The sequence below is a fragment of the Chelon labrosus genome, assembly GCF_963514085.1.
Source record: "Chelon labrosus genome assembly, chromosome: 3".
Classification (NCBI taxonomy): domain Eukaryota; kingdom Metazoa; phylum Chordata; class Actinopteri; order Mugiliformes; family Mugilidae; genus Chelon; species Chelon labrosus.
The window spans coordinates 5,666,470-5,691,452 of NC_140339.1; the positions used below are offsets into that span (position 1 = coordinate 5,666,470).

The 24,983-nt window shown below is 44.4% G+C and overlaps 3 protein-coding genes across 4 annotated transcripts; 2 read left to right on the forward strand and 1 right to left on the reverse strand.

Annotated features, from left to right (window-relative positions):
* Positions 1 to 5: 5 nt before the first annotated feature.
* Positions 6 to 2,247, forward strand: mettl21e (methyltransferase like 21e). Its single transcript, XM_084541714.1, has 5 exons — positions 6 to 188; positions 1,231 to 1,397; positions 1,500 to 1,617; positions 1,712 to 1,809; positions 1,910 to 2,247. Exons 1-5 carry the CDS (start codon positions 137 to 139, stop codon positions 2,234 to 2,236), a joined length of 762 nt encoding a protein of 253 aa, XP_084397840.1. The 5' UTR covers positions 6 to 136; the 3' UTR covers positions 2,237 to 2,247.
* Positions 2,248 to 5,903: 3,656 nt separating this feature from the next.
* On the forward strand, positions 5,904 to 8,856 carry mettl21ca (methyltransferase 21C, AARS1 lysine a; the record flags this gene model as incomplete). Its single annotated transcript, XM_084541715.1, has 4 exons — positions 5,904 to 6,105; positions 6,207 to 6,343; positions 8,257 to 8,374; positions 8,471 to 8,856. The coding sequence occupies exons 1-4, from the start codon at positions 5,940 to 5,942 to the stop codon at positions 8,854 to 8,856; spliced, it is 807 nt and encodes a 268-aa protein (XP_084397841.1). The 5' UTR covers positions 5,904 to 5,939.
* A 3,594-nt stretch (positions 8,857 to 12,450) lies between these two features.
* tpp2 (tripeptidyl peptidase 2) lies at positions 12,451 to 24,757 on the reverse strand. 2 transcript variants are annotated; one of them, XM_084541418.1, is made up of 29 exons: positions 24,550 to 24,757; positions 23,521 to 23,649; positions 23,277 to 23,372; positions 22,835 to 22,939; positions 22,591 to 22,715; positions 22,334 to 22,497; positions 22,004 to 22,158; positions 21,829 to 21,905; positions 21,618 to 21,745; positions 21,169 to 21,417; positions 20,953 to 21,068; positions 20,699 to 20,870; positions 20,448 to 20,605; positions 20,276 to 20,352; positions 20,083 to 20,189; positions 19,740 to 19,894; positions 19,535 to 19,651; positions 19,333 to 19,433; positions 19,134 to 19,230; positions 18,906 to 19,043; positions 18,531 to 18,775; positions 18,209 to 18,287; positions 16,291 to 16,329; positions 15,686 to 15,837; positions 15,483 to 15,579; positions 15,242 to 15,372; positions 14,726 to 14,972; positions 13,214 to 13,333; positions 12,451 to 13,125 (listed from the first exon to the last, which is right to left on the reverse strand). In XM_084541418.1, exons 1-29 carry the CDS (start codon positions 24,712 to 24,714, stop codon positions 13,036 to 13,038), a joined length of 3,831 nt encoding a protein of 1,276 aa, XP_084397544.1. In that variant the 5' UTR covers positions 24,715 to 24,757; the 3' UTR covers positions 12,451 to 13,035. The 2 variants fall into 2 exon arrangements, with proteins under 2 accessions (XP_084397544.1, XP_084397545.1); XM_084541419.1 differs by lacking the exon at positions 16,291 to 16,329.
* Positions 24,758 to 24,983: the final 226 nt, after the last annotated feature.

The window sequence follows — 24,983 nt, forward strand, 5'->3', positions numbered from 1 at the left end:
TATTTGTGTGTAACTTAAAACCTGCTGGAGGTCAGGATCCACCGTGACCCGAATCCAAAGAACTTTATTCTGGACCACCGAGGCTCCTATAGGCTTCCGCAGATCTCCTGATTTGGGGCACTCCTGCGCTTCTGACATGGAAACTCAGCAGTCTAAGGCCATGGAGGACTCAAAGACCAAACAAGAAGGTGAGAATTTGTAGTAATGCTAAACAGAAAGCTCGGTGCCATTAGTTTTTCCTGACAGCAGCTCTGATAGTTAGCTTGCATGCAGAAAAAATGGAAATCTCATGACAGAAACAGAAACATTTACACACACACAAAAGCATAACATGCATTGACTCTTAAGCACTTCCTGGCTTCATTCAACTTGGATCGTCGCTCTGCAGGGCTCCCCTGACCTTCTCTCTAAACCAGCGTTGCATAACTAAAGTTGTGGGTCACATGCTTCTAGTAGCAGTAAGCTTTGACATATGGCTGGAGCTGCAAACAAACAAGGCCAGATCAGAGGGGGCATTATAAACCTGGATGTGATTTATGGAGCAGAGAAACAGATGTTACCTGTAATGTGATACGAAAAGCAAACCTCGGTTACTCATTGGATTAGTTTAAGAGCGCATCAGTGCCAGTTTTAGGTGACAGTAAAATAAAAAGAAACCGTACCGCCGCTGCACAGCTGTACTGAAATCTGATCATGTTGTTGTTTCCTGTATTCTTCTCTTCAGAATATGCAAATTCCCTGCTAATCTAGATGAATCACTTTGGCCAGTTTTCATTCGAGCTGTTTTATTTAATTACTATATCCCATCAATTTCTATGCACGTTACTGACTGCTCAGTCACAAAATAAAAGGGACCATAACCAAGTTATTTTAAATGAAAGTAAAATGAGTCAGAGGCAGAAACAGTTGCCTCACTACAATATAATGTGGCGCGCAGAAGACTGGCAAATCTTTCTCTGTAAAACAAACAGGAAGTGGCATAGATAAAAAAAAAAAAAAGGTGTTCAAATTTGATTCTTATCGAAAGTGAGAACAGGAATGTGTGATCTCAGTGTGAGAACTTAGTCTCGACAACATCCGAAATCACATTATAGAAACTTGTATTTTCTGTATCATGCAAATAGCTGCTTTCACCAAAAAGGAATTCTCCTGCTATGACATCTGTGAAAGAAAAACGGTCTTCTGATTTATCACACTTATAAAATATATATCCTCTGATAACACCTGTAGATGCGGCGGGGGCTGCTGAGGATGCAGAGCTAGCCAAAGCCATCATGGCTCACAATTTCCACCCGTCTCTCATCGGCCCGGAGGCCTGGGAGGGATACGTCTTTTCTGACATGCAGATCCGCATCAAAGAATCCACAGACATCTACGGAGCCGTGCTCTGGCCCTCGGTGAGCCCTCAAAACCTTTTCCCTCCCGTACAGTACGTACCTATTTGTTATTTTTAAACCCCTTCCAACTGAAGTGTAAACTTTCATTCATCCCGCAAACAGGCGATGGTGCTGTGTCACTTCTTAGAGACCAACCGAGACAAATACAACCTGCTGGACAAAAATGTGATTGAACTGGGAGCTGGGACTGGCCTCGTCACCATCGTAGCCAGCCTGTTAGGTACAGGATAAAAACAATCCTGGCTTCATTAAAAGATTTGTTTCTGTTTGCATCTCATTTTCTTTTAACACTCAGCTGCTCCACCTCTCTCCAGGTGCTAAGGTGACCTCCACTGATCTACCGGATGTGCTGGGGAATCTCCAATACAATGTGACGCGCAACACCAAGGGCCTATGCAAGTACATCCCTCTGGTAAGTTTTATATTTCTCACTGCAGCTAAACACCAAAAGATTGACTTAACGCGGCTTTCGAATATATAATCAATCAACCCTGACTCGTTTCTGTTTCCAGGTCACAGAGTTCGTCTGGGGTCAGGGCGTGGATCAGCGTTTCCCGCGCGCCACGCACCGCTTCGACTACATCCTGGCAGCCGACGTGGTGTACGCCCACCCTTACCTGAAAGAGCTGATGGACACCTTTGACTACTTGTGCCAGGACAACACTCAGATCCTCTGGGCGATGCGTTTCCGCCTGGACCCAGAGAACAGCTTCGTGGACCGCTTTCGTCAGCACTTCCACGTGGAGGAGCTGTATAACCTCTCCAGCCTGAGCATCAAACTGTACCGAGCGTGGAGGAAGGACAAGAGGACCAAGGACAGCAGAGAGGCGGCCGCGTGAACGCTTGATATTTATTGTTTGTATGTTGGTGTGTCTGTAACTGATGAATAATAATAATAAAAAAATTAAAAGAAAAACACCTGGAGGGCCACATTCGGGGATTTACTTCTGATTGGGTTTCATCCATCGCCAGCACGCGCTGACACTTGAGGCTCATTTTGTTGTTTCGGTCCGGTGAGCTCACAGCGCTGACAATGTGGGCAAACATTGCTCTGGATTTTTCCAATGGATTTGTGATGACCGAGTAGATTTTAAATAGGGGGTCTGTTGCTGTGTGACTTTATGCGTACAATGATCAGGTTTTATCACTGCTGGAAGATACCAGAAACCCAGCAGAAGCCTAAATCCATAAAATTTATATTCACCAGTTATTGTCCTAAAGGCCAGAAGACGCAACCTTTCACCTTTCGTCTGGTGCCATGCACCCTCAGACCAGTAGCGGGTTTAAAAATCTCCTTCCATTCCATTTGGCAATTTTTCGTTTGTGGGTATTAAGAAGATATATAAGAAATGGAGCTGCCATAATTTACATAGTGCATGTGTAACAACTGTATATCAAAGAACAATGATTGTGCAATTGTGCTCATATTGTTGTATTTGCAGAGACATGAGTCTGCAGCCGTCCTCAGTGTCACAAATCTTTGAGTTACTTATTCGTTTTCAGCTAAAGCCGCTCACCATAATTATGCATTTTGCAGATATTTACGCACGTCAACAGTCAAAAAACAGCTGGAAGAGATTCGCACAAGTGAATAACTGCAGCATATCGTCTTAAAAATGGATGATATGTCAATGCTGGGTACCCACTTTCCACAACAGGCCAAAAAAAATCTATTATGGCATGTTCTTACAGGACCACTGCGTGATTTTAAACTTTCAGTTTTGTGGTTTTATGATTCACATCACATCAAATCCAATTTAAGAGCTGGGACAGCGACATAAAGAGTATAAAAGCAAACTAATGCCATGGCCAGACCTTCAAAGAATAGGTTTTAAGATCTATAAGTTACAGAAATATGCGTTTCTCCCTTTTCATAGTCTATCACACTGGCGTAATACAACAGGAGCTCAATAGTCACCTGTGCAAAGCTTCCATCAGCGATGGGCAATTATCAACACACAGACAGAAAACTTCTGTTGACGCCACGGTTTTAGCGTTGCTCCCACATGTGACTTCCTTGGTTTCACCTGGAAAACATTTTAAGGAGGTCAAACTGAGGTTCACAGCCATGTTGGGCAGTATGTGCTGCTTGAGTGACATGAACACCAAAGTCACGCAGAAAATGCTGAGGTTTTGGAAACTCACCAGTTAGCTTGATTATCTTGGAAAGACTAGGTAAGAGTCACTTTCTATTCATGTGACCTATTAAACCTGATATCTATTTCTGATTCCAAATCCTTCCAGCATTTTCTGGGCCCCGTCATGTCGCCCTGACATGTGCTGTTTGGCTGCGGGATGAGAGGAGCGGCGAAAGGAGCTGGATGAAAGAGGAGGAGAGACATTATCTGAGCCGGTGGCAGCGAACGTCGCCAACATTGTCAAGACAAACAAACGCGCAGCAGCTGAGAATTGTCTGCGTCCTCGCGGGGATCTCAGTTAACTTTATCGCTCTTTTCGACAGCCTCTTAAAAGCAAACAAGCTTTCGCTGAGCTTAAGAGCCGCGGCTGTCATCGGAGCGTAAAGAGTCTGCTTCACATCAGTGACACAGCTGGACAGTGACCTAACCACTGTGCACTGCCTGTTAAAGTGCTGGAACACCCCAAGGTCCTGGATGAAGTTCACATCTTGGGATGTGAGTGGATTTAGTCAGACGATACCTGAAACCGAGAGGCGATACTTTATGGACAGAGGCCGTTTAAACGCAACCAAGGGAGGTCTAATTGAGGTTCATGTTGCTGCAGTGGTCGTCTTTTTTCAGAGGCTTGATATATAGGGGGTTGCATGCCAGTCTGATCCCGTTACCTCCCATCTCTGGTGAAGCCACGGCCTGAAGTCATTTGGGGCCAATGCAGGAAAAGCAAGCAAGCAAGGGCACGTCATTTTAAATAGACTTTTTTTGCTTGATGAGACATTTTTCTGTATTGCTATTAACTTTAAACCTCTCTATTTGTCATTTATAAGCATTTAATTAGCATTTATAACACTATTCCATGAAAACATGCTTCATACGACCACAGCTGCTTTTTTGCTATTCATTTTCTATTTATGCTGCAGCTTCCACTTATGGGCGTCCACACACGTAAACATATCCTCCTACAACCACACTATAGGGTGTTACAAACTATTTATTAAATGTGCATAGGCAGCTTGGGACTGCTGAATAGAGGGATTACCAGAATCAATCGACATTGTGGGGCCTGTATGCTTGAAATTCGACAGCTCTCTGCCAAGGTGCGTCCATGCCAAACACAAATCGCATATGGTCCTGCTTTCTCAGAGGCTTATCTTCCAATGTGCCCTGACCCTGTGACTATTTTAGACTGCAGAGTAAAACTGATGCATTAGAAGCATAACAAGTCACAATTGTTTCAAAGCCAAGTTTAAAGGTTTCGTCTAACTTTATATCCTGCGTGAGATTACAAACCGTGGAGGCTTCTGCAGAGCGCCAGCCGAGAAGTCCACAAACATCACAGGAATCGTGATCCACGTCTGTTGATATCATCGCATTCCCGCCGTTCTCCCCGTCTCCCTTTGGCGCCCCCCTCCTCGACCTCCATCTTTGTTGTGTTAATATCTACGTGCGCTCTGCCCTCATATCCAGCGTGTGTTGATTTTCGAAGCAAGCAGGGCTCTAAAAATAAACTCGTGCCCTTGTGATGATGTTGATGGGTGTGTCCTGCAGGATGCTGAGACTCTAAAACCTCGGCGTCCGAGGTCTCCAGATGCAGTCGAGCTGCTCCTGATATCTTTGGTTGAGGAAAGTCAAACGCGCGAGTCAAAGGTCACAGGTAAGGAGCCTGGATTTGAAGTTTTCGCTGTAGAAATCGTCGGGGGGGGGGGGGGGGGGGGGGGGGGGGTACTTGAGGATTTAACTTTTAAAAATGAAACTGAATAGTGTGTTGGGGATCATGAAACATGTATGATAATGGCTGTGACAACCTTAATAACTAAGAGAGGTTTAACGCTTGTTGTGCTGCATGAACATAAAGTTAGAATCAGCCACAACATTATGACCACTGACAGGAGAAGTGAATAACGTTGACCATCTTGTGACAATTCAGTGTTCTGCTGGGAAACTTTTGGACCTGGCATTCATTCGTGTGGATGTTACTTAGACATGTAGCACCCACCTAGACCAGACCAGGCACCCCCACCCCATAGCAATGACACTCCTTGATGGCAGCAGCCTGACACAGTTTAGGAACAACTCAAAAAAACGTGAAGAACAGCACAAGGTGTTGACCTGGCCTCCAAATTCACTAGATCCCAAACTGATGAAGTATCTGTGGGATGATCCACAGAGGACCCTCCCCTCAAAGGCCCCCCACTAACAACATCGTGTTGCCAGACACCACAGGACACCCTCAGAAGTCCCATGTCCATTCTCTGATGAGTCCCAAGTGTTTTGGAGGCAACAAGGGAGACCTACACAATATTAGGAAGGTGGTCATAATCTTATGCCTGATTGGTGATACAAAATCTTGCATTATTTGAATACAATGTTGTATTCACCCTTTCGTTGCTTTAACAGAGCATTACATATGGATACTTTGTCCACACCTGTTGAGGAGGAAACCAATGCTATGAGAAAGGAGGAAGAGGAGGAAGAGGAAGAAGAAGAAAAAGAAGAGGAGGACGAGGAAGAAGAAGAAAAAGAAGAGGAGGAAGAGGAAGAAGAAGAAAAAGAAGATGAAGAAAAGGAACAAGGTACGACGAACGATTGTCTCTTGCATGTTCGATTCAGACGACGCAGATCTTGACTGTTCAAACTTTATATCTTTAAGATGAGCCGCAGCCAGAGGACTCAGACGTCCAGAAGCAAAAGAAACCGGCCTGGGCTCCCAGTTACTTCTACCGAGTAGGTAAAGAGGTGCACAACTACGTCGGCCAGGAGATCGTCATCGAAGAGGGTCTCGACTCGTACGGGGGCATGATATGGCCAGCGGTGAGTGGTGAAAGCATCATTGCAGATCAAACAGAATGGATAATTTGGTCTGATCTCAAAACTTCGCAGCATATTTGTTTTTGCATCATGCAGCTTGCAACATTTGCACACACACACACACACACCCACACAGTACTGGAGCTTCCTGGAGCTTTATACCACATTTCATCATTGGCATGCAAGCTCAGTAGCTGGAAAAAAATGTTTTTAAATCATCAATTCTCTGTCGAGAAGTAGAATATCTCCATGACGGCTGAGCAAACCAGCTGATGAAGGCTGTACGACGGGGTCAAAAAGCTCAGGAGAAAGATAGAAAGTAGGATTTGAAAGGGAATTAGTTCTGTGTAATCACTGTTTATAAGGTTAGCAGTTACTTTCCATGCAAAGCTTTATGCTGCAAAAGCAAATAATGCAACTACTGAGGAAACCAACCCTCTGATCACACTACAGGGAGACAGGGAATCAAGAAGGAAAGGAAATAAAAGAGGTGAGAAAACATCCTGGAATAAAAAGAAGAGAACCTCCTGAGAAAAATGGAGAAATTTGGGAAAGGAAAGGAGAATATATACACACCAAGGAAAACGAGAGACAGGTGAAACTAATCCAGGAGCAGCACATGGGAGATAGGACACAGGTGAACACAATAAGGGAGGAGGAGACAAACCAAAACTCACGAGCGAGAACTTAGCTTCTGTCTCTTCAGTTACTAAAACTGTCTCCGTGATGTAGAGATCAGGGATCGGGGCTCGGTGGCGGGGGTCAGGCCGTACGTCGCAGGGCTTCTTGTTCTTCTTGAGGCTGAATAAAGTTATTTTTGGCCCTGGAGGAATGTCTGAGGTTGTTGCAGGATGAATTCGGGACGTTGCTGCGGCCGAACGCTCCTAAAACCACGCACTGCTGTATGTTTTTGTGAATTTTGTGTGATTTTACAGGGTCACTAATTGTGACAGTGGACCAGCTATAAAGAAGTGTCTGATGGGTTCATCACTAAAAGTCTCAATGCCTTGGTGTCCATATTATTTATTTATTTTTTATATATATATAGATTAGATTAGATTCAGCTTTATTTTTCATTGCATATAGTACAGGTACATACACAACAAAATGTAGTTTGGCACCAAAAAAAAAAAAATAATCATAGGGAACAAGCTATGACTATTGTATTAAGTAATAAAGTATTTTACAATAATACCATATAAAAGATGTAATACTAATATATAGATTGGTATATACAGTATGAATATCAGTATACCAACATATACATACATACATATATACATACATGTGCCTATACACACACACATATATAAAATATATATCTAAAATATACACCAATCAGCCACAACATTAAAACCACTGACAGGAGAAGAAAATAACATTAACCATCTTGTGACAGTTCAGTGTTCTGCTGGGAAACTTTTGGACCTGGCATTCATTCATGTGGATGTTACTTAGACATGTAGCACCCACCTAGACCAGACCAGGCACCCCCACCCCATAGCAATGACACTCCTTGATGGCAGCAGGCATCCCTGACACAGGTACACACACAAAAACACTTTAGGAACAACTCAAAAACACATGAAGAACAGCACAAGGTGTTGACCTGGCGTCCAAATTCACTAGATCCCAAACTGATCAAGTATCTGTGGGATGATCCACAGAGGCCCCTCCACTCAAAGGCCCCCCCACAAACAACATCCTGTTACCAGACACCACAGGACACCCTCAGAAGGCCCATGTCCATTCTCTGATGAGTCTGTTTTGGAGGCACAAGGGAGACCTACACAATGTTAGGAAGGTGGTCATAATATGTTGCCTGATCAGTGTATATGACTATGAAATTGTGAAATAATGTATCAGATTATATAGATTTTTCTATATTTGACAAACTTTAAACATCGCGTCCTCAGGCTCTGGCTCTCTGTCACTACCTGGAAACTCATCGTGATCAGATGAGTCTGGTGGACAAAGCAGTCCTGGAGATCGGAGCAGGAACCGGCCTGTTGTCTGTCGTAGCAGCGCTCCTTGGTGAGTGACGAGAGACGCACCTGTATCCACACACACACGCCTGAGATATGTTATGACTATTGTTGTTTGTTTGTTTTGTTTTAAACCCGTCTTCAGGTGGCTGGGTCACAGCCACAGATCTTCCAGACATCCTGCACAACCTGAGATACAACTTGAGCAGGAACACCAGGGGCCGCTGCAGACACACGCCCCAGGTGGCAGCTCTGTCCTGGGGCCAGGACCTGGAGAAGAACTACCCCTCATCCGTGTACCGGTACGACTACGTGCTGGCGGCCGACGTGGTCTACCATCACGACTTCCTGGCCGAGCTCCTGGTCACCATGAAGCACTTCTGCCAGCCGGGAACGACTCTGCTCTGGGCCAACAAGGTCAGGTTTGAGACTGATTTCACCTTCACTGAGAACTTTAAAAAGGCCTTCAACACGACTTTGCTGGTCGAAGACGCAGAGATGAAGATCTACATGGCGACGTGCAGAGAGTGAAAGATGGACGGGGCTCGGAGGAAGCCTCTCAAGTAACTGTTTTTAACGTTTGTAGCATCTTTTTGCACATAAGATAATCCTCTATTTATCCCACAGTGGGGACATTTGAGAGGCTAGAGGACAGCGCACACAAGAGATAAAAAATTAAACATTACAGAAGGCCTCAGCTAAAAAAAAGAGCTCTGCTTTAAGCTTATTTTCTTGATGTTTTCTATATTCTTTTGAATACAGTTTTATGTAAAGAATCATTTTGAATCTGTTGTTGCAGGAACTAATGGGTTTAGAAAGTCTAGCTTTCAACACCTGCAAAAACAGAAATTTTCAAAATGTACCATTGTCAGACATTACTACAGATCGTTGCAACAGTTGTGACTCATCAGAGAATAGAAAATGGGCCTTCTGAGGGTGTCCTGTGGTGTCTGGAAACACAATGTTGTTAGTGGGGGGTGCTTTGAGGGGAGGGGCCTCTGTGGATCATCCCACAGATACTTGATCAGTTTGGGATCTAGTGAATTTGGAGGCCAGGTCAACACCTTGTGCTGTTCTTCATGGTTTTTTTTTAGTTGTTCCTAAACTGTGTCAGGCTGCATCCTGCTGGAGTGTCATTGCTATGAGGTGGGGGTTCCTGGTCTGGTCTGGTTTAGGTGGGTGCTACATGTCTAAGTAACATCCACATGAACGAATGCCAGGTCCAAAAGTTTCCCAGCAGGACACTGACTTGTCACAAGATGATCGATGTTATTCACTTCTGCTGTTTTAATGTTGTGGCTGATTGGTATCTCTGGTTGAACTTACACTGAGCTTAATTTTAGCTTTTAATTTTAGAATAGATCGTTAAAGGCAGATAAGAAAAAAAGGGTAAGGAGGACATTACACGTCACAAAGATAAATCTGGTAATTTCTTCTGTAAACCTGTGACTACTTGGAAATACACAATGTTTTCTACAGGAAATCATATGAACGATCTCAGCGTAGTGCTAAGAAAAGATCTGACTCATTCGTATCCAGGAACTCCTTCCACAACACATCATTTCTGTCAAGGTCATTAGTTTGCAACCTAAGTGGGACACGTTGTATATAGTGTAGCACACGCCTCAAGTATGAAATGTCTTCTTTGGTTTGTGAGTTTTCTTTTTTACATTTTAATGTCTAATAAAGTTTTTCCTTTTACTACAAGTGGTGCTGGAGTCTTGACCTTTCTACAGTTTCTTTGTCTCCTCCATGCACTTTGGTCGCAGAAGAAGTTACGACAAAAATACAACTTTTTCTACATTTTAATGTTTAAAATCTCATAGAAAATTAAGACAAGCGAACGCCTCAATTCTTCCAAATCATTTTATTCATCGTGATGTTTTTTCCTTTTCTCTGGTTTGTGACTTAATTCTATGTGACCACAAAATAGTGTGACAGTAGCTCGGGTCAACGAGGAAGAATGGGTATAAAATAATACTAACAGCATACAACCATGACATTCTTTAAAATATTGGCATTTTACTTTTCTCGTGACTATAAATATAAACAGTCAACATCCATAAGAAGCGTTTCTGAGGTCTTTCCTGACACCAGCAGAGTGGGAGCCAAAGACATGAGGAGAGTCCGTTTCGGCGCCAGAAGTGGACGGAAAAGTCCTGTGGTGAAAGTTAAGGCCATTTTTTTTTTTCAGAGAGACCGTCATTGGCAACGCGTACTGGAGATAGCCGAGCCCTGAACGCAGGAAAGCGGAGAACGAAAATAAAAAGGGGACGAAGATGCAGGAGTAAAACACATGATGATGATGATGATGATGTTGTGCATGATTCCATCAAAAGTCAAACCCGGCAGATTCCAGAGAACCCCTCTCTGCGACGAGGCCGCCGCAGAAAGCGACACAAGCCGCGGCTAAAAACAGAAACACAAAGACCCCCCGGGTAAAAGAGCACGGACTCACTCCCAGAAAAAGATTGTTTTACTCCCACGAGGACAAGAGACGTGGAAACAGCTGCGTTTACATTCTCAAGTGTGTGTGTGTGTGTGGACCTTCCACATCCATCTCTTTCCTCCTATCGACCGAATCGTGGAAAAATCATTATTTAATAATTAAGCTCAAAACACTTACACACAATTTTATGAATTTAAAAAGGGAAAAAAGTAAATGTGAAATGTAAAGACATAAAAAATAATGTAATTAAATCTTATGCAAAAAAACAACAACAACAACAGATTTTCTTAAACAGTTCAAGCCAAATGTTTTAAAGGACCGTACCAGTGTTTGTGCCATCAGCTAAATCACGTATCATCTTAAACATTTTTATGACCAAGTAAAAAAAAGCATTTCAACATGAAAACAGGCTTAAAAGGGGAAATAATGATTTTACAAGCCTCTTTGCAGGTCTTGGGGAAGTTTTGTTGCGTACAGCCTCTTGCTAAATGACAAAAGAGCTGTGCCAAGACCAAAGTTGAGACTAGTTGACTAGTTTGAAAATGAAATGCATCCGGGGCCGAGGGGTTTCAAGGAAGTGAGCTTAACAAATCCTTGTAGTCAGCTCTTTTTTTATTTGTTTGAGTCTAGATTAGCTGATAGCGGAGATATCAGGCCATAGGCGCCGTGTGAAATATAAATGTATTAAACTTCACACGTTTCAAAAGCCTATCATCTTGTAAAGACAAATGAAAACAAACAGCTTCCTATGAATTCAAACCATAATATGTCATAGGAATAGCCGATGTATGTGATTTGTCGTAAAATGTGATAAAACAAACAGAAACTCTGGTGTGGTCCTTTAAAGCGAGAACAACGCTGTCGTTTCAGTTTCAGTCGGATGGGGGGCAGAAAAAAAAATGTTCACGGACAAGAAAAATATGCACACATGTACACGTAAAGTCATTCACAAACACACACTCGTGGAAATAACACCAGTGGATATTGTCAGCTTCTCATCTCAGATTAAAAATCAGTCAAAACGAAACAAAAACTAAAATCTGCTTTCACATAAAACTTAGTTTTTTTTGTTTATCCTCTTAAATCTAACAGACATGCATATATGCAAAATACATCGATTAGAATAATATTTGTATTATATACCTATTGCATCTTAATATTCCGTATGTTACGTGTGTATGTACATCATTTTATGACACTGTGTGCAAGTACAACATTCTGAGCGCTGCACGGAAACATCCGTAAAGAAATCTGATCCTGAACGTCCTGCTGCTGCTGCTGCTGCTGCTGCTGCTGCTGCTGCTACCCACATCTGCATCGTTTGCGTTGGTGAGGTCTGGTAGATGGTAGTCGCATGCGCTGCTCGGGCAGGCGGCCTTCTGGAGGACACGTCACGCTGCCGGTGTGAGCTGTGAAGCCGCATTTGACCCTGGAGGTTGACGGCGCGGACCGGACGCTACTGAACCTGCAGCTTCCCGAGGTCAAAAACCCCTCGCCGCCGCCGTTCTCCGTCCCATCAGATAAAAGGTAAGGTACATGTAGAAAGGCACCTCAGTACTGTTTTTGTGGTATGAGAAATGTGAGCTTTATCAACCCGGCCTGGCTGGAACAATTAAAAAACAATAATAATAATAATAATAACAATAATAATGAAGAAGAAGAAAGAGGAGATTAAGATCAGTCCAAAGGTTCCCTTTTAATTCAGGGATCAGGCAGACTCTGTGCGCCTTCGTATCGTGCAGCAGCATGTCTTTCTGTCTTTCTTTTTTCTTTTTTTCTTTTTGAGTAGATGGGGTCACAGACTTGGGAATCGCACCCCTAGAGTCCACACTGGTCCTTTTTACAGTATTTACACAAGAGAATGAGGTTATTCATGTGATATGGAGTCGGGATAGTGGAGGATGGGGGGCATGGGAAAGCCTCCATGAAAATGTAATTGACGACAAAATAAAGGACAACACCGAACTAAGACGAGCTACAGTTTAGTTTTTGTGTCGGCGGCATCAAACCAACAGCTGCGATGCCCCCGACCTGATATTTAAAGGTAACCTTTCCCTCGCCTTGGACTTCCAACCATTTTTATGTGGTCCTTTATTTTGTCGTCTCACACTCACATTTGGAAAACACAAACGGATCTCGGGAGGCAGCTGGTGGGTCAGATTCATGGACAATGTGACCCCGAGGGACATGATATCAAAGTAATGGACCGTGTGTGTGTGTGGTCATGCTGCCCATGCATGTGTGTGTGTGTGTATGTGTGCCTAGAAAGGTGTGTAGTCTGCAGGGTACATGACCGGGAGCCAGTTCTCGCTGAAGGTGGCGCAGTGCGTCCACTGAAGGTGACGCATGAGCTGAAACACGAGGAAAGTGGAAATTAAAGTTTTGTTTTTCTTTTGGAGACGAAGCAGTGAGAAGACTTTTAGATTGAACGTCTCGTACCTGGATGCAGTTCTTCATGTTCTCTTTGCTGGGCTTCTCCTCCACCATCTTTGAGGCGTATTTTAAGGCTCGGCCGTACATCTTGTTCACCAGAGCGTGCTTGTATGAAAACATTAACACCTGAAAAGCAAAATGTATGAGCTTAACATTCACTGAATTAGTACAAAGCCTTACTGCAACTACATATTGCACATTATCGGCGGAGAAACAAGAGGAAAGCACATTGGATTTTGGTGCAACCGTCAAAAAACTGTGGTCCTTAACAGCCAGTTTAGACTACGGTGACAGCGACGTAGCTGACATGCACCTCCCCAGAAATCTTTTAAAATGATCGAATCAGGCTTCCGCCAAGCTAGATCTTTTGTAGATAATTATTTCAGGTCTGCCATGAACTAAAACCACATCCTTGTAGCGTCAAAATGACTTATCCATCTTCGTTTCCTAGTGTTCGAAGCTGCCAAAAAAAAGCAAGAAGAAGACTTCTTTTTGTTTAACTGCATAATATATTAATAACGGACAAAAGAAAGCATCTCATGAAAAGATCAAATCATCAATGAATTGATTCCACTGCGCACTGTTGCATTAGGTTGTCAGGTTCCTTCGTTACCATGAACACGGGCGCCATCCTGCTGCTGTAAACCCACATTACAGCAACAAATCATCAGTGGGTTAACCCTCCCGTTACCTTCAACACCTTTTATGCTGGGATCAAGTTGACCCCAGCAATTTAAACCTCCAGAAAACAATTATAATCAACAACTTCACTATTTACTTTTGTGTGTTTTAAACTACAGTACCCAAAAACAAAATATTTAGCCTGTTTTGAAAAAAAGATTATCTTATTCATTGGTTGTTTTATAAAGATTCACGTCTTCAGCAGGAACTAGTGTCCTTGGGGCTGGCAGCAAGAGAAATGAGAAATAAGAATACATAATTTTTTTGAGGGGACTACTGACAGCCTTATGCTTTTAATTTCCCACGCAAACATAGCCAACCAGAATACTAACAGCAGCTCATAAAGACAGGAACTAGGGATGTCCCGATCAAGCTCTGACGCTTGCCAACGACCACTAAAACAGAAGAAGTTTTTGCTGCTACTGGAAAGTGGTTTTGGTTTACGTCAGACTTAAAATAAATAACAAAAGATTGGACTTGGCTGAAGCCTGATAGCGACCTGGAACAGCAAGATACTGATCGGGACGTCCCTAGTAAGGACACACCAAACTGACATCAAAGAGCTACCACCAACAAATGCTGACAGTGACGTCACCTCACGTCGCTGGTGTCTGAGACTAAAAGTTACACAAAATATTCATGTATTTAAATGTACACATTAGATGAAGCCTTTTGAACTTTGTCATTTTGCTTATTTTCATGCACTGGTTGTCTAAGCTGTCAGGGTTCTGACTAGTGACCACGCAACGTGACACACCAGACAAAAACCAGGGTCACAAACATATACCTACAGCCTGACTCCAGCAAACACCTATAATAAAACAACATCTTGCTCACCTTGGAGTCCGTTAGCTCCGCCCACTTCTGCACCTCCCAGAACGTATCCGTCAGGGCTTTAGCCACGTTGGTGTCGTCTGAACTGCTGGAAACCTGCTCCACGGACTCCTCTGCTGCTGCCGCATGTCCGGTGGCGAGAGCGCCGGCGACGTCCGGGGACGCGGGGGGCAGCAGGAGCTGGTCCGCCAGAGCGCAGCCCTTCCTGCACAGGGCGTCGAGCAGAGATGACTTCTGCTTCTCCATGTCGCTGAAACACAAGACGTGGAGACACAATCAGAGATCAGGTTTTCAAGGTTCATCAGTTCACAAAGTTTTATTCACACGGGGAAAAGAGGAGATTTTCTTGTTGTTTTAAAGAGACTGGGGATTGTAAAGGCTGTCAAATAGAAACTAAACTGATTACAAGGTGAGATGTTCCAGGATCTAAGGGTCTCCTTACCTTAGTTTAACAATTTCCTACAAAAATGCCTAATAAGAAGTTTCTACTAATGAAACTAGTCTTCGGTGCCAACTTACGTCTTGATGGAGGCGGCATCTGGCCGTGGGTCTGTCTTCATGGTGAGGTAAACGGCCAAGGCTGTTTGGTCGATGTGGGAGATGACGATGTCTGCAGCCGACACCACGTCCTTCAGACGTTTTACTCGCTCCTTAACACAAGCAAGCACAAAATATTATTAGATTCTCAACTCTGAAACAAACATAAGTCAGTGCTCCTGAGGTTTCCTTCCATCTTCCTCCATCTGGTGCACGCCCTCACCTTTTCTGAGTCCAGCTGGTGAAGTCTTTGCACGTGCAGCGGGAGATAATCTGCAAAGGTTTCCATCAGTTCGTCATAGATGGAGCTGGAGTCCAACCTGAGCAGCACACGTGACAGATTGTCAAGTGAGAAAAAACAAAAAACAAAAAAAAAATCGCAAAGCTCACAACGTGTTTGCTGAACGAAAACAGACGCGCTCTCACTTTGTCATCCACTGAATCTTCAAATCTCTCATGGCTTCCGCGAACTCCTCCTTCACATCTTTCTCCTTGTCCCCCTCCTTGTCCTTCTCCTTCCCTCCATTCTTAGTCTTGTTGGGAGCAGGGATTAAGTGGTAGATGACGGGAGCAACATCCTGCGCGGACACACATTAAAAACATTAAGCGATGCGGTCGACAAAATCCACAAGCTCCTTTTTTCTTTCTACTCTGCAGCAGCATCCCAAATGCTCACCCTCTTCCTACCAGTGTCGTGTCCTAGGACACCACACCCCATGTGGCTAACTCTGTTTAAATCAGTTTTAAAAACAGCTTTAACACCCAGTTATAAAAGTTGTACTCGTTATCAGTGCATATTATATATTATAAATTGTACTGACCACCAGAAAATTTTTGACTGCTTAGTCAAAATAAATATTACGACATATTACGAGTACAGAAATATCAACATGCTTTGACATGATTAATGTGGATGTGACAAATCCTGTCATAAGGTAAAGAATAAGCCATTTCCAGGCAGTAGGAGAGCAGTGGACGCTCTGTTGTACAGTGTTTTTTTTTGTTTTTTGTTTTTTTAGCTCATCCAGTACCTTTTTAAACTTTCCTTGTCGTTTTGCAGAGGCCTGCCCCTGGTGGTCAGAATGACAAACAGTAAGGAGGAGACAACACAAACACACCAAAAAGGATTCTCTCAGTCTTCATTTTATCCTTTAACCCCGTTCATCCACCTACCTGTAGCCTACTGAACACACACATGGTACAATGCTAAACAGAGGTGTAATCCTTGTTGCAGAGAAGCTCAGATTCCTATCTTGGGTTGCACGTCCATCAGAATCAGTTAATACTGGAGTAAAACTACTGTGTGTGTGTGTGTGTGTGTGTGTGTGTGTGTGTGTGTGCATAGGGCTCAAACAGTAACAAGATGAAAAGATGTTGATCTGTAAATGCTGAGGTCTGAAGATATTTTGCTTTATAGAGATGTATAGATGAGAACTTGCACCTCAAGAAGAAATAAAAAATAAAAATAAAAAAGCCCAGGAAATAAAACATTTGCCATTGCATTGTTTCTAACAGTAGATTTTACAGATATTATTCTTATTTAATTTGGAATTTTTGGCCCAAAGTTAAGCAGCATTTGCTCACTAATCAGTGCCTCGACTAATATTTTATCTGCTCTGAAGGCCAACAGAGAAAAGATGGTTCAGAAGAAGTTTCAGTTTGACCCATCAAAGGCAAATGAATGAGAAAGAGGAAAAACAAAGTCATGCATTAACTAAAAAGGCTGCAGTCAGTTGTATAAGTGACTGACTAGTCTGAGCCTGAAGGTAGTGAGAGCTGAACTTGAGAGAGTTTTTTAAAAAGGACAAAAGATAAAGAGCAGACAAGCACAGGTCTAGTCTCGTCTTCAGGACCGCAAATATTTCTGGAAAGGATGCACTTTCAGATCATTAAGCAGAAAAAAAGGAATGGCAGGTGAAAGTAACCCGATTTATTATGATAGACTGATAACAGGTTTACAAAGACATGAGTATCCCGGTTATGATCGAGTTTTTCATTTTGGTTTTATTTATATTGCATCCAGGCTCTTTACAGAACCTGGAGCCTGAAAGTCCCGAAAAAGTATTGAGGCGACAAGTGGTAAGGAACAACTCCCTGTTAACAGGAAGAAACTTTAAGTGTTTGTACAAATGTCATATCCTGATTTCAGAAACCTGGATAAGCACTTTTTCCTAGTTTTGTGAACTTCCAAAAGAAACCGGAATAACGTTGCATGTATACACATTATACAACCCTTATCACAGTTTCTGACAGTTGACGCCTATGCAGGTGTGCCTTCAGCTAAGTAACTTAACAGAATCATGCTGGCAGTGAGAGTAACTCACTTCTGCAGAGTTGTGTCCACGTTAGGTCTGAATTTGAAAATATCAGAAATATCTCTAAAGGACTTTATATTGAATCAAATCGAATCAGGACCCTGTGAACTGAGGTCAATACCCAGCACTAATTTCAGTAATGACAGAACTATATCTACTTGTCAGCATACACCAATCAGGCGCAACATTATGACCACCCTCCTAATATTGTGTACCTCTCCCTTGTGCCTCTAAAACAGTTGTGACTCCTCAGAGAATGGACATGGACCTTCTGAGGGTGTCCTGTGGTGACTCTGTGGATCATCTCACAAACACTTAGTCAGTTTGGGATCTAGTGAATTTGGAGGCCAGGTCAACACCTTGTGCTGTTCTTCATGTTTTTTTAGTTGTTCCTAAAGCGTTTTTGTGTGTGTGTCTGTGTCAGGCTGCATCCTGCTGGGGATGGCATATCCAGAATATGATCATAACCGAGATAAGCCTCATAACCAAGGTACTGGTGTCCATGTAAACACAATAATTCAACCACTGATTAGGTAAGGGTGGAAACCAGCAACGATTTGGGTCCTGATGAGGACTGACCATTGCTCTCCCAACGTCTAAAGCGTAGACTTTAAAAAGTAACAGAGCCACTCACAGCTTTCTTGCCATACTCGCTCTTGGGCACGACGAGAGAGCCGGAGAGATAACATCCTGGACTCGTCCCCTTAGGGATCCTGAAAAAGTGAGTTGAGAAAAAAGAAAGACGGAGAGTAACAGAGAGGACAGAGTCTCAAAATTACACATCTGATGATTTCTTTCAAAAACAAAGAATGAAATAGTGGAGTTGAACTGGAATATTTGGGGGGTTGAGTGTCTCAACATCTATTCTGATGAGGGAGTCATGCTATTACTGCAAGTAAGACTTTTTGTTTTGCGCATCATTCCTTTCTGTTGTGCCTTCCTCTACTGTGACTCACTTGTCGTCTGGCAGGGCTGTGACGTAGAACGGCTGCGTGGCACCCGGGCACAAGGTGACAGAGTTCGCTTTCTTCTTGGACATGAGGGCAGAGCGGTGCGACTCGTAGACGTCCAGACTGAGCGTGGTGGACAGACGGTGGGAAACGACAAACGGCAGGTCCTTGAGGCGCTCCAGCTCGCTCGACTGCTCGTGGCGGACCTGCAGACGCACGGTGTAGTCCCCCTTCTCCAGCTTCAGAGAATACTGGAGATAAAACAGAGCGAAGGGAGGCGTGTAAGCTCGGGAACACAGAATCCAACCAGCTCCAGATATGAGAGAGTATCTGGGAATTAATGAAATGTGCAACCCTAGGGGAGAAACATCTTCATGGTACCTGGTGTGGGTAGGCGTCCCCTGAGCCCAGCAGTCTCTTGTTCTGATCAAACAGCATCCAGAGCTGACTGTCAAACTCTGACTCATACAGCAGCTCACACAGCATCGGGCAGCTGGGTGTAACCTCTCCACTCTTGGGCTGAAGACAGATAAAAGATTAAAAAAAATAGAGAATAATACAAATAGAAAAACAGAATCCCTGTTTTCTTTTAATATGTTTTGGCCGTACCTGGTGAAAGCTGTAGGTGAGGACAATCTCATAGAGTTGTCTGTTATTAGGCAGAACGTCCCTCATTCCCAAGGCTTTTATCTTTGAACTCAAGGGCCTGCAGCAGGAAAAAACAACAACAACAACGACGAGAAGAGGGATCAAACTGAGAACTTCATCGCTGTTAAAGAACAAAGTGTGCGCGAGCCTGTGCGCTAACCTCAGAGGCTGAACCCACGACTTGAGGGTGATAGTGGGGGACACCTCCTCGTATCTCAGAGGCGACGACACATCGAAACTCGTCACTCCCTCCGAGGCATGCTGAGCCGAAGACAAATGAGAGTCACAAACAGAAGAGAAGCGATACTGTCTGGCTTGGAGCGTGGTTTCTGATGTTGCTGTGATCTTTGTGCTCTTCTTACTATATGCAGGGGTGAAGGAGAAATGTTCAGTCCGTGGAAAGCGATGCTGTAGTCGACCGTGACGTCGCCCAGGCTTGCCCACCAGCGCGCAATGCAAAACTCTACCACTCTACCCGACTGGAGAGAGGATAAAACAAAAAATGTATGCAGCAAACGACTTCCATCACAGTTTCAAGTCAAATAAATGCATAAATTACATATATACCAGGACGGGGAAAGCCTCAGTTAGCGAGCCTCTTTCCAGCAGCGAGGAGAACTTGTAGAATTCGTTAGCTCTGTAGGCCTTCTGTTTCACCAGGTGCACCGCGTGAAGGACAAACTTTGACGACACGTCTCCCGAGTGAGAGGTCAGCGTGATCTCTGCAGGAGAGAGACGAGAACAGAAGTGAAAAACGGGAAAACAGGGTGGTGGGCGGAGCGTACGCGAAAAGCAGGAGGTGAAACCAGAACGTGTGGGAGGAAGAGGCAAGGAAGCTGAGGATTAAAAACATTGAAAGTGTCACATTTAGGTGATGCACAGCCGTCTACCGCAAGAGAGCGACACTGACCTGCCCACGAGGCTCCCCGGGGAACGGTGATGAAGTGGCGTCTGATCTGTCCTGGTCTGAAGTGGACGTCTGTGAAACACACCTCCTGATTACGACAATCTGTCACTCTGTCAGAAGCGAGAGAGACAGAGCTGTCAGACATTTTCATAAACGTCTTAGATTAGATATATGCTCATTTGATATGGGAACTTACTTGGCAGGGATAATAACTGTGATAGGAACTCTGAATAGGGGACCACAGCTGGGTGCTGCTGTATCGTAGCCACACACCTAAAAAAGGAAAAGCCACATTCCCAGCAAACATTAACACGCACAGAAGAAAGATTGCAGCCCTTTCTTTCTTATCTCTGTGTTTTCCCCCCTACCTCTGTATAGTGCACTCCCTCTCTCAGCCCCACGGGGTCGATGCGGACATTGACATGACGACACTGGTTCATCAGCTCTAGATGGGAGGGGCACTGGACCCACGGGGCGGCGCACGTGAGCGCCAAGTGTAGCTGCAAGGAGATCCGCTCAGAGTTTCCTGTGACGGATGAAGAAGACGGATGACAGATGAAAGCATTTTAAAACAATAAAGTGTTGGAGAATGCTTTTGTTTGATTTTGTTATCAAGTACCTGTGTTCTCCGGAAAGATGGGCTCGATTCCTACTCCGTGATCTGAAGGTGCAAGAACGTGGGCTGAGTCCCTGAGGTAGATGCCTCGCTGTGATCCCACACTCACCGAGAAGCCTAGGTGGCTTGTGGGTAAAGAGGCATGCTGAGTGAGGTAGTCTAATGCCTTGTCCACCTAAGAAGAAAGAGAAGCAGATTAGTGGATGGTACTGGCAAAAAGAAATAAATATATGAGAGAGCAGCTATAGTGAACTTACCTGGATTATTCCGTGGCCCTGTGCAAACACCTCAATGTCATCAACCTTCAGAGCTGTGTTTTCCAGCGCTCTCCTCACAGCAGGAACAGAAGGATTGATCTCGTTCTGCTTCAATCCTTTTATCACATATAAATCACAAATTAGCATCTGATGTGCCTTAACATACACACACATGCAATATAGTCCCACATCTAGAGTCGACGACCCTGGACGCACCTGAGAGGACGAGTGCTATCCCTCCACAGGCATTAGGGGATGACATGGACGTGCCGTTCATCAGCTGGGTGCCACGAAGGGTCCAGTTGGGTACAGAAGCGATGGCGCCGCCGGGGGCACTGATGCTGACGCCCAGGGCGCCGTCGGTGCTGGGACCCCTGGATGACCAGGTGTACTGGTTGGGAGGCAGCTTCTCCCTCAGGGAATACTCTGCCACCATCATGTCTGGGGTCACATACGCTCCAACTCCTGCGGAAAGACGGGAGCAGAAATTAAGCTACATCTGCATTTTTTAACATCACAAGTGTCCAGATTGTATTTCTACAGCCACGTGTGTACACAGCTACATAAAGAAAACAATATTTTTCTACAAAATAGAAAAGAAAAGACTTGATTAAAAGTCTAAAATAAAATACACGTTTGATTTCTCCCCAGTTCAACCAACGCACCTATGACGCTGCCGGTGGTTCCTCCCGGGCAGCCGACTGTGGAGAGACAGGGGCCGTTGTTTCCTGCACTCGAAACAAAAATGACATTGTGCTTCTGCACAGCTTCTGTGATAACCTCGCAGATCCTCCTGAAATGCAAAACGACACTGACAATCAGTAACAGGGTGCAACCTCAATTTGCAACAACTGGGACAACGAAACAATCTCTTACCCTGAATTGGGCCAGTGAGTGGCTTCCCCATAGCTGTAGTTTACCAGGTCACACTTGTAGTTGATTACTTCGATCATCTTAAAGTGACACAGAGATAGAAAGAATAAACAGACTTTAATAACTTATATGTGACTGTTATTTAATGTACGTTTGATAAAAATGTTGAGGATCATACCGCGCGTATGAGCCCTGTGCCTGTTTCCATGGTGCTGAGGCGGGTGTCTCCAATCTTCAGAGCCAGAATCTGAGCACCAGGGGCCACGCCGTTACGCTCTGGTTCCTCTGGGAAGTAACCCGCTGCAATGCTTGCTACGTGTGTCCCATGAGCCCCTTTAAAAGCACACAAGAATACACCGTGGACCTTAATAAACAGTGCGAGAGGTGGCATTATGCAGCCTTAATTGCAGAATCAGCGATAACTCCGTGTACACAGAGCATCTATTTGCGTGAACCGAATCATACGGAGTGTTAGACGAGGTGGATTTCATGCTTTGAGGCAGCTCACCTCCACTGGTGACGATGCAGAGTGTGTTTCCCTCATCATAAATATTAACCGAGTAGTTAAGCATCTCGGCGTTTCCTAGCGTTGCATACTCTTGTGTCTCTTTGTACGAGCTCAGCACAGTGCACTGGGACAGTTCTCCGCACTCTGAAGTGTCGACTACAGCCCTAAAGAGAACAAACGATAACATACGGTGTGAACAGCAGATATAATATTGCCAAACAGTGGAAGATAGTGAAGAGTTAAGTATAAAGACTTACTTCCATGCGACACCGTCATGCCAAAGCACGCAGTCATATACAGGCCCGGGGTCACTGTACTTCTTTTCTAACGATGCCAGCAGCTCTGACTGACTCTGCAGCTCTTCCTTCTGCAGCTTCTCAATCTGGTCATGAGGAAGCGAGGTAAACGTTAGTGGGAAGAGAAATCAGATTAAAAGAAGAGCACTTTCCTGCAAACAGCAACCGCAGTGAAACACCAAGAGCTGCAGGCTGTGGGTCGGACCTGTGAGGGCGTCGGATGCGCGAGGTCAAACTCTTCTGTCTTGCGGGACACCTCGGCAAGCGCTGCTCTGTGCGGCGGGTCCCACATCTTCTCCTTTCGCTCTTTCTGGAAGGAAAAAAACAAGAGGAAGATGGCAGCAGATGTGAAACAAGTATGTGCTGTATATTTCAAGGTACCTGTTGATTAATTAAATTCACTAGGACAGAATAAATAACACTGCAGCAGTGTTTCCTCATTGATTGCCTATATTTTTATTAAGTGTGTTACCTGTAATGTGAAAAATAATGTAAAGTGTCCTTAAACTAGACCGATGCACAGGGTGTTTTGATGTTTTTATGTCCATGCTGTTGTTAAATCTGTGCACAGGTCAGCTGAGCACTACAATTTAAAAAAAAATAATAACTCTGACAGACCTATTAAGAGTAATGTCACATCTTCCCACCTGTATTCTTTCTTTAAGAGCCTTAGGGAAGAACTCATAGCCATTTTTAACTCCAATGCGATACTTCCCCGATGGATTGACCCAGGCAGGAGGGATCTGGAAGACATAAAAAGCCACAGTGTGAGACATATCACCACAAAAATGACTTTCAAGATGTAGGACAACGCCTGTAATAGAACACGCGACGGCTGCTCTTTCACTCCTTTGTGTTTTGTCAGACTGGATGTTAAACGGCGTCGCCAACCTTAAGCGTCCTCCCGGAGAGGCCGGCGATCGTCCCGTCTTTGGGTTCTGTCACGGTGCTCATGTTCACGTCACCGCTGCCTGTTGTGTCAATGATGTCGACAATCTTTGGCTTCCCCTCTGTTGTGATCTGGAGAGACAAAAGTCCAGGAGGCACAATCAATCACGGGGTATTCAGACAGACACACATTCTGTAACTTCTTCAACTCCTGACAGCGGAGGGGGCTGCAGACTTGAAACTAAATAATTCACAACGCTGTCGTTTTGAATCTGAGCGATGCATAAACGATCCTGAAGAGTGAATATACTTCCAGTGTCCTGTAACAGCAATGTAACCCTCCACACAGATTTGTTTACCCACGCTGAAGGAGTCAGATTCAGTCTCTGCCCTCTAAGGTTCCAATGAAGCAAGGTGACAGATTAAAAATAAATGGCTGACGTTACAGCAGCATGAGGATGTGCTGTCTAACCAAGATACACAGACATAAATATAGAGATATTTAGCAGGTTTTTATTAGCCTACTTAGTATTGTGTAGCTAGCTAACTAACTTTATAGCTGTGTGACTGGGCAGTTAATTTAACACTCACTGCAGGTTTGTTTGGCTTGCTAATGGAAAACATGGTCACAGTAGTTGAGAAGCTAAACGACTGACAAGCCAAACTGGGATCAAAGCGAAGGCTGAAGGAACTTGAGTCGGGACACGTTCAGCTGTTAGCTCCAATGCTATCATGCTAGCTTACTAGCTACCGTTAAGTATTTTAACGGTCCACGGGGTTAGCGCAGAAACACAATTTAACAACAGGAGATTGTACACGTCATTAGGTACTTTGTGTTGATTTGGTTGTCACAAAAGCTGTGAAGCTAACTGTCACTGTTTTTGTGTGTTTTTTTCTGCGGGTGCTAGCATGCTAGCAAGCTAGCTGTCACCCGTTGAGTAACGGTGCACCGGTCTGTGTGAATGAGTCGGGCCTTTAGCTTCATGCTAGCTTCCACCAACTAGCTAACACGAGGCAGCCGGTCAGATTTACCTGCATGCCGGGGGCCCCGGGATCCACGCCGGTGTCGAGGATAGCGATAAGCACCCCTCGGCCATCGTACTCGGGGAACCTGGCGAGGTAAGAGGCGGCGCCGGTTTCTTTTTTGGGGAGCAGCCCGTGGAAGGGGAACGGTTCTTCGGTAGAATGAGCAGCCATGATCGGAGGAGCGACAATGAAAACAAAGCAGCGAAATGGGGAAGAGAGCAAACACGGTGGGAGAGACGGGGAGGAGAGCTGGTTAAAGGGGCAGTGCCTGCGGTTCTCCACCCGGCCACATCTCTGCGTGACCTCAGGCCAAAGAACAGGCCATTAAAAAAAGATGTTCCACATAATAAGCCACATTATTCTGCTGCTTTCACACTGTGACTGTGGACAGAGCAGCGTGCGTGCAGCAATAATGCACACAGAGACCCAAAGAAGGCCAA